The sequence below is a fragment of the Lampris incognitus genome, chromosome 7, assembly GCF_029633865.1.
Source record: "Lampris incognitus isolate fLamInc1 chromosome 7, fLamInc1.hap2, whole genome shotgun sequence".
NCBI lineage: Eukaryota > Metazoa > Chordata > Actinopteri > Lampriformes > Lampridae > Lampris > Lampris incognitus.
The window spans coordinates 2,723,773-2,733,606 of record NC_079217.1 but is presented as its reverse complement, the minus strand read 5'-3'; the positions used below and the strand labels follow the sequence as shown (position 1 = coordinate 2,733,606).

General features: G+C 45.0%; 1 protein-coding gene across 1 annotated transcript in view; it reads left to right on the top strand.

Moving 5' to 3' along the window:
- Nucleotides 1-9,508, top strand: part of LOC130115826 (F-box only protein 40) — a 38,521-nt gene extending 29,013 nt beyond the window's left edge. The window contains exons 4-5 of the mRNA XM_056283677.1: nt 4,681-6,543; nt 9,326-9,508. Coding sequence (XP_056139652.1) covers nt 4,681-6,543; nt 9,326-9,508 — 2,046 coding nt within the window. The remainder of the gene's footprint in view (nt 1-4,680; nt 6,544-9,325) is intronic.
- The last annotated feature ends 326 nt before the right edge of the window (nt 9,509-9,834 follow it).

The window sequence follows — 9,834 nt, the reverse complement described above, 5'->3', positions numbered from 1 at the left end:
CACGCCTCAAGGAATAACAGTCATGTTATGCTTAAGTTTTTAGTAAGTTTTTATATTTTGTGCACTGAATGCATGTGTACACACTCACACACTCACACGATGCAGATTGCATCCGAGCCTCTTCTTTGAGGATTCAGTGACAGTTTGTCTTTCCGTGTTGTTTGAGGCATTGCACAGTGTTTAAGAGCACTGATGTTGTCATTTGTCTGCTTCTGGATATGACAAATGAATAAACCACATGTGTTGTTACCTGTCGAGGCCCCATTTGAACGTAACTGATGTCATAAATCTCATCCAATCAAGTTACTCTCTACTTGAGTAGTTTTTTATGTGGTACTTTTTTACACTTACTCAAGTAGTTATTTTTTACAAGTACTCTTATTTGAGTAAATATAATTATAAAGTAACAATACTTTCACTTGAGTACTGATTTTGTTTACCCACCACTGGCCTTAGTTACGATTTTTGTTCTCTAAAAATACTGAATTGTGTGTGGTAGAACTCATTTTGAAGTAACGAGGTTACGGTCAGGGTTTTTAGAGAACAAAAAATCGTAACTAAGGCACGATAATAAATTCAGCCAAATGACAATAAAAATAACAGAATGAAATGTTGTTAACTAGAAAATATTGACCACCGCTCATTGCATGGTGTTGTTGAATCAGGGAATATGTGTGCCTGGCCCAACAAAGGGTCCTAGTTGACTTTCCATCGGCATTGTTTCCGTGGTGCCGGCACATCACTTTAACACGTTACGTGCCACCACCGTGTAATGCGAGCGTTAAGAGGTCGTGGTCATTTCACGTGTTTCTGTGAGATCAGGTTGTTACAGCAACGCCATGTTTTAGGGACATTTGGAATAAGTTGTGCAGGATTGGGTCATTTGCAGTGTTATTTTTCGTGTTTAGGGTGTTGAAGGTCACTGAGTTGGTTTATAAATTTTCATGAGCCCTCATGTTTTATCCAAGATCCGAAAGCATGGAGTAGTCAGTCCCTCGACTGTCTCTGAAGCTGAATGAACAGACAAACAGACAGAAACTGACAGACTGACAGACTGACTCAGTCGGTTGACTGAGAGATGGACAGCATCAGTGGTTCAGTGTGGAATTCTTGCCTGCCATGCGGAAGGCTAGGGTTTTTTTCCCGGCCAATGCAGCTGACACTATTATTATTTTATTGGTGGCACGGTGGCCCAGTGGTCAGCACTGATGCCTCACTGCAAGAAGGTCCTGGGTTCAAACCCCAGGCCGTCCCAGGTCCTTTCTATGTGGAGTTTGCATGGTCTCCCTGTGTCTGCGTGGGTTTTCTCAGGGTGCTCCGGTTTCCTCCCACCATCACAAAGACATGCATGTTAGGGTTAATACTCCTGCCTGTGCCCCTGAGCAAGGCAATGGAAAGAAGAACTGGAGTTGGTCCCTGGGTGCTGCAGCTGCTCACTACTCCTGTACAATAGGATGGGTTAAATGCATAGGACAAATTTCATTGTAACCTACAATGACAAGATAAAATGGCGTTCTTCCTCTTCACCAAATATTTTTCGCCTGTGCAGAAATCAGTTTGTTGTGATGCGGACGCAGCCTTTACCTTTAGCTGATAACCAAGCAAGCACAGCCGTCCCAGGGCTCTTAGACCTACATTTACATTTTCACTGTTTATATTTTTTTTTACTCTATATTCAATATTTGAAATGCCAAACGTTGCACAGCCTGTGCATAGGATTGTGCAAGGTCCATCTGTGTATTAGACACCCCAGTACCATCCATCCATCCATGCATCCATCCGACATTAGTAAATGTACAGTATGCATAAACAAACACAATTCCCACATTTTTGGAGGCTGGGCTGTGCATGTTTTCTTCTATATTTCTTCACAGTGTTAGAATTGTCGATATGACTATTGCCCGTATGATAAAATAGAGATGTGTGAGTGAGATTGTGTGGTTTCCACTGTTTGTCAGAACAGATCATCTAAGTAAAGGTCTGCACTTGAGGTGCTGGCGTACTCACGTTCTGAATACTTGATTTGCATTCAGCTGGTGTAGCAGTGTGCCCACATCTTTTTAGGGTTTGTGTATTAATCACGTTTTACACTCTCCTCTGCTTTAAGGTTTCCTCTGCTTTAAGGTTTCCACTCCACTGTGGATCCTGAAATCAGAGTTTGTTTGACACACCGGTGGCGGTATGCTGAAACATGCATGAATGATTACGCAAGAAACCTTAATCCCCTCCCCCCACTGGGAGAGGAAAAAAAGACGTTATAATCCTTCTTTTAAACTGCTAGTTTCAAACAATGAATCTTACTGAGGAAAAGAAAGGTTATTATTTAACTCCTGGTCATTTTAGGACAATCCACTGTTTAAACATTCATCTACAGTGGACCCAAGCCAGCGAATCCAACCATGCAGTGAACGGAGAAGCATTTCACAGACAACGTGGTTATTTACCTCGTAATAAATTGTGTAACAATTCAATGTTAGTACAAACAGTGCAGAAGTAGTTGTCAAAGACATTTGAAAACAGACAAGTGAAAAGCCAGGTTCTAGCCTGTTGAGTGGAATTCGTCATGAACCATTCAAATGAAAGCTAATTTGAATGGAATTGTTAGCGTCCCCTCGGGGACATAGGGGGACGTTATCAATCCAAGCTGTTTAAATTTCCCCACTCCGCCGTGCTGCTGTTCTGTGGTAACAAGACAGTCAGGTGATTTTCCTCATTTAACAACTGTTCTCCTGATGGAGCCTGTGCTCCTGATGGAGCCTATGCTGATGGAAGACACCATGTATGGAGAACCAAGCAGCTGCTCCTCCCAACCTCGCGGCGGATGGAGGCAGCGTGGTTCCGTGCGGAGACCGTGACATGGTTTGGGAGGGCTGGGTGTAGCAGAGCGTGCACGTCTATATGCCAGACTCATTAGAAGTCTCCACAGTCGGGCTGCTGTTCTCCGTTAACTTCCCTTTAATTTCTCCACCTTGGCCTGACGTCTCCAGCCAGGGAAAGCTGATGAATCAAAAGCTTTTGCGTGTTCCAGAAAAGCAGCGACATCTGCTGGAGAGAAACGTGTTTTTCTTCTTCTGTTCTAAACAGCTCACATTCTTGTACTGACATCTAGTGGAGGATATGGAGAACTACTGTTCCCATCCACTGTATTGAGTACGTATTTTTACAATAAAATAAAATGAATAAAATCGTCCTTAAACCCTTTTTTGTCTTCGATTTGTTTGTATGTAATTTCATTATTTCTTTAATCTGTATTTCTCCTTGAAGATCTGGGAATGTCGGGAAGGGGAGTGGGGGGAGGTGAGGGGTTTATTGTGTTAAATTATTCAATATGGGACTTGTATGTTCTAAAATTGTAAATGCCAATAAACATATTTTTAAAAAATCATCCTTAAACCCTAATATGACATCTGTAGCAAACATAAATGTCTGTTCACCATAATCTAAAGCAGTATTTCTCAACCCAGTCCTCAAGGAACCCCTATCCTGCAGAGTTTCATTGTAACCCTGCATAGGTAGCCCTGCTTGTACTTACTCGACCGATCATCTCGCAGCACTTAATTATGCAAGGTGTGCAACATCTGACAAAATTCATTGCTGATTGGTTGAATAACTACAATCAGGTACCTATTCAGGGTTGCAAAGAAAATATGCAGGGTAGGGGGTCCTTGAGGACAGGGTTGAGAAACACTGGTCTAAAGACTAGTCTGTCATGATCCATAGTGAAATACTAGAACCTACTTTCATATTGTGCTTATGACCTCTTTGTATAAGCACTGTAGGTGGCCAACTCCCTTTTTGTGGGAAAATCTGTATTTCTTCTGACTAAGGGAGCAATTTCACAAGCTAATCATACCGAGTCCTTTTAGTGTGGCCGTGTGGCACTGTATAAAACGTCCGGGCTACTGTTTTCTGAGTATCTGCAGACTGTGTGAGGAGTGTGACTGCAGTTCATGGCCTTAATTGTCAACACACACTTACAGACCAGCGATAATGGGAGCTGTAACTTGACCTTGGCTGTCGGTAGCCGTGTGACAATAGTGCCCTGTAACACTGGCCTGTCTGCCCCTCTTTTGTGTCTATTTATACTATCTTGACACAGTGCAGAGGTTATTCAGAGGGGCAGGCAAACACAGGCTGACGGACAAAGAGGAGTGAAGGGTGAGAAATCCCATTGCTGATCCCAGTGTTAACTTTGTTTTCAGTGACAAAATGCGGGTTGTGTTTTCAGAATCGTGTGTGTTGTCCTTAGCGATAATGTGAGTCCTCTTTGAATCTTGGAATACAGGTAAGGGTGGAGGATAATGCATCTGTTATGAATGCCTGATAATGCATGTCAGACTCGCTCTGCGTATCATAGCTGTCTTTCTTCTTTTCAAAACTATCTCAGAAGTCTTACTGATATACTCCTAAAAATGTAAAATAATGAAATATGATTAAAATCTTCTTTCAGATAAAGCATTTCAGGTCTGGTTGTCGCATCTTTGTGTGCACACGGTGAACCATCATGGTGAGTGGTCTTGTTTTCATGCTCTGAATTGATGTTTAGCCAAATTGGATTTCTCACACAGCACCAGCTTTCACCTGCCGTAACAATTCGGGCAGATCCTGTCAGAGTTTTCCATCAGATTTGCACCACCTGGTACTTTGTGCTCTTCATTTATCTGTCCTTTTCCTCTCAAGGTGGAGATCCCCGCAGGGCGGCACGAGCACTGTGACAGGTGCCACGACGTCCACTGCCAAGTCCAGGTGAAGGTCTCAGTCTCGTGCTTGGTCATCAAATGCCGCAAAAACTGTGGCGCCGTCCTGCACATGTGCAAGGAAGAGGAGCACCTGCTTCTCTGTCCCAACGAGAAGGTGCCCTGCCTCAACGCCGGCTATGGGTGTCCCCTCTCGATGCCCCGCCACCGGCTAGCCAAGCACTTGGAAGTCTGCCCCGCCAGTGTGGTCTGCTGCTCACAGGAGTGGAACCGTTGGCCGGTCACCGACACAGACAAGGCCTTTTACAGAAATGTGTCAGGAGACTCGCAGATCGCAGAGGGACACCTGGACGTAGCTATGGCTCTCAGGGACCAAGAGCTGCTATTCAGGTCCATCAAAATGAAAAATGTCTTCCCCGAATTGCTGGAAGTACTTAGCGAACCTGTGCTTGAAGATATGGCTGTTGGAGGCACAGGTGGTGCCTTTGATGATGGTGGATTTACAGAGAATGGCTGCTTCAGGATGGAGGATAAAGAACTAAGTGAAGAGGAGAGGGAAGCTTTGGCCAAGAATTCGGACCTAGAGAGTATTCAGAATTTCAGTTGCTGGGAGGGAATATTCAGGAAGGAGATGGAGGGATGTAAGCAAACGGTCAAAAACTTGAATAGAGTAACTGACTCTGGTGGGGCGAAGGAAGAGAAAGATTCACCTCGTAACCGCAGCGAGACAAGCAACTTGGGGCAGAGTCAAGAAAATACTTGTGCTGCAAGTGTGGCTACTGGCACCACTGGCCTTGCCCCATGGCAGGACGGCGTCTTAGAGAGGTTAGGCAAAGAGTTCAATATTGCTGAGTATAATATGTACCTGGTGCATAATGGGGCAATGCTAATCAACTTTGGTCAGCTTGCTGCTTGCACCCCGAGAGAGAAGGATTTTGTTTATGGGAACCTGGAGCCCATTGAGGTTCAAACGGTACGGTCATTTAATGTTCCCACCAGCTACCGGGCAAAGCGCAACCATCTGAAGGACCCCTCACGTAAGGCCCAGAGTGCACACCGAAGTGTCGACACAGCAGATTCAGGTGTGGTGACCGAAGACCTCCCAAAGAGCGATGAAGTTAGCGCAGCTCTGTTGTGCTCCTTAGAGAGAGAACTGAGGGGGCATTTGATCTCGGAGAGCGTGGGCACAGATGGCTTCTACGTAGATGTGGGAACGCAGACGTATGACTTCTCCTTGGCCCCCTTCAACACAGACGCATCGCTTGCCGACGTCATAGCGGATAAACCCAAAGGTCTTTACTTAAACATCCAGGCGGAATCTGTCACCAGAAGACACAACAAGACAACTTCGGCTTTCAGTTACATCTGTGGCCACTTCTTCCGCCGGGATGAATACCACTCTCATTTCAGGAACGTCCATTCAGACATACAGGCTTGTCTGAACGGCTGGTTTGAACAACGGTGCCCTTTGGCCTACCTTGGGTGCACCTATATCCAGTCGAGGTTTCTTCCCTCTGGCCAGCACGCCACGGTCCAATACTGCCAAGACCTCAACACCTTTGCCCTCCGACCAGAGGTCTTTTCATCCCACTTAGAGGGCGGAAAGTCCCTCAGCCCTCAGCGAAAACGTGCACGCAATATAGATCCCCTGAGCAGAATGCCCTTTGAGATCCTTCAGCACATTGCCAGTTACCTTGACAGTTTCACATTATCCCAGCTGTCCCAGGTCTCCCGGCTGATGAGAGAGGTGTGCGCCACGCTGCTACAGCAGAGAGGGATGGTCTCTCTCAAGTGGGAGAAGAAGAAATACTCTCACGGGGGCACTTCCTGGAAATGTCGAAAGAAAGCAAGTGACCTCTAAGATTCCTTTTTTCAATTTTTTGTCGTTTTGTTGTTTTTCTGTCTCTATCTGTCTGTCTGTCTCTTTCTATCTGTCTCTCTTTCTGTCTGTGTCTCTTTCTGTCTGTTTCTGTCTGTCTGTCTCTTTCTATCTGTCTGTCTCTTTCTGTCTGTCTGTCTGTCTGTCTGTCTCTTTCTATCTGTTTTTCTGTCTCTATCTGTCTGTCTGTCTCGTTCTATCTGTCTATGTCTCTCTCTGTCTGTCTCTGTCTCTGTCTGTCTGTCTCTTTCTATCTGTCTGTCTGTCTCTGTCTGTCTGTCTGTCTGTCTCTTTCTATCTGTCTGTCTCTATCTGTCTGTCTGTCTGTCTGTCTGTCTCTATCTGTCTGTCTGTCTCTTTCTATCTGTCTGTCTGTCTCTTTCTATTTGTCTGTCTCTTTCTATCTGTCTGTCTGTCTCTTTCTATCTGTCTGTCTGTCTCTTTCTATCTGTCTGTCTGTCTCTTTCTGTCTGTCTGTCTCTTTCTATCTGTCTGTCTGTCTCTTTCTGTCTGTCTGTCTTTCTATCTGTCTGTCTGTCTCTTTCTGTCTGTCTGTTGCTTGTTTACTTCCTTGTTTCCATTAGCATGTGTGAGGTAGTTGCATAGAAATTCTTGGTATTTGTTCGCATCCTCCATACGTTACAACTAAAACTGGGTCCCTTTTCCCTGACCTGAAAAACTGTGCAGGCAGGATTTAGGAAACTACTTTTAAAAAGTAATCTGTCACAGAGTAGTATTTTTATCAGGGATGTTTATCATATTATCAGGGCGGCGTGGTGGTGCAGTGGTTAGCATGGTCGCTCACAGCAAGAAGGTTCCTGGGTTCAAGCCCCGGGTTAGTCCAACCTTGGGGGTCGTCCCGAATCATCCCGGGTTGTCCTCTGTGTGGAGTTTGCATGTTCTCCCCGTGTCTGCATGGGTTTCCTCTGGGGGCTCCGGTTTCCTCCCACAGTCCAAAGACATGTAGGTCAGGTGAACCGGCCACACTAAAGTGTCCCTAGGTATGAGTGTGTGTGTGTGTGTGTGTGTGTGGGCCCTGTGATGGACTGGTGGCCTGTCCAGGGTGTCTCCCCGCCTGCTTCCCAGTGACTGCTGGGATAGGCTCCAGCATCCCGCGACCCGACTTCGGATAAGCGGCTTGGATAATAGAAGGGAATCATATTATAATTATCGATTAACGCCGCCAAACTTACCCGATAACATAATCTCATTCATTTCAGTGGCATTTGAAGAGACATTAAAATATTTCTTTTATATTCTGTTATTTGGAAAGTGGCATTATGGGAGCAATCAATTACAATTAACATCACCCTCAAGTTGCATTAAATATTCTCGGTATCTATAACCACTGTAGTGTTCCCCTTCATTCACTAAACAGAAGTTCTAGTCAGTAATTTGATTAATTTCAGTCCAAATAATGGTCTTTTTAAAGAAAAAAACACATCCACAATACGACTGATCGTTTTTTTCTCTGATATTTTTGAAGCGATTGCCATTCATTGCGGTTACCATCATCGTAATTGGTTTACTGCAATCTCATTCGGTCTAATCCATGTCTTCACGGCCGTGATGTCATCCAGACAATGTGCAGTCAAGGCATCACCGCTGCCAGGCCACGCTGCCGTATCAGTTCCCCTCTGGTATCTTGGCTGCATCCTGGAAACTGTCATTGGAAAATCTCAGTCTGTTCATACGGCCCGACAGGTGTTGCATTGTAAACAGCTTTCTCACTCTCCCCTACAATTTGAATGCCAATCACATTGGCAACAAAGCTGGTTTGTGTGTGTGTGTGCTTACAGCTGTAGACACAGAAGATGTCCCACTTTCTGCTGATTCCTGGCCAAACAACTGCTCGTCCATGGCAACATCCTCAACCACATATTTGTTCCTTTTTTATCAAATGTCAGCAGTTACAAGGACGAGTCAGTGTGAGAGGCGGCAAAACTGTGTAGGATGGAGTATACCAACTTGCTTCTGCAGCTAACATCGAAAAAAAGAACACAGCTTAAGTGCAGTACTAATAGAGGACACTTGGGTTAATGCATTGGGGATGGGATGGATGCAGTGACCATGTCAGTGCTGTTATTCAGTCACGAGACAAAGAGCAGAAGAGAATGGCAGTGAGCTCAGTCCTCAGGAATGCCACTAAGGCCTTGCTGCCAGTGAAACAAGCCAGCAAATCACTCCAAGAGACACAGGACTTTGCCCATAATGCCGGCAGCAACTGGGCATTTATTTCCTGTCCTCTCCAGTGAAAGGTAGAACTTGTATCGTTCTGTAATAGACGGATAAATAGATAATATTCCGCCGATAGGTCTGAAACATTTTTGTATGAAGTTTTCATTAAAGTTACTCCACGTGTCCTTAGGATTTAATACTGTAATACAAAATGTGTGAATACTGCACAGTAAAAACCAGCTATTCACAGACTTCCCTTTGGCCGGACTGTTTATTGTGAAGAGTTTGTTATTTTGTAAAATTTTGCTCCAAGACTTGTAATGGTTAATAATTTAACAGTTACCATTAGATTTGTAGACACTCTTTTCAAATTCTTCCCAGAAACTCTTGTCTCACACGTCTCTGGTATTTCTGCTCAGTGCGAGCATCTTGTTGCATCGAATTCTTTGTGTGTGGTGAAAAATAAGAGTTGACTAGACCTCGCTTCGGTGTCTGCAGACCTACGAACGCCATGGCAGCAGTTTGCTGCTGCAGCTCACCAACCCACTGTGCATGCTCTTGTGTTTTGCAGGCCTGGGGGTTCAGCTGTTTGTTCTCCCCCGTGGACAGATGGTGCTTCAGCAGCATCCCCTCCATGTCTGAACACCTCAAAGCCTGCTCCTTCTACCAGAGAGAGGAGCGTGCTGAGCCCGTGGCGCTGCCCAGCTTTGGGGAGGTCACACAGAAGCGTGGAAGAGTGAACCACCAGTGTTGAAGCCCGGCGGTCCTTCCAGCTCAGTGGGAGGAATCACAGACAGACAACGCCGTGGGTTGAGGTTAGATAGCTGTGTCAGCTACCACCGGTACTAAAAACAGCACTGTAAAATGCTTTGGATAAACGTGTGCACCAAATGCCATGTATTATTATTATTATTACTACTGTATAATTGCTATTTTGCAGGGGAGAGAAACAATTTGCCGGCCTGTGACTGCTGAATATATCTGTCAGATGGTGTGTTCTGATGTGTGAAGATTTCACTGTGTCGTGAACCGAAATCTCTTGTTAGTGTGGGCTTGTGTTTGATTTGAAATGATTTGACC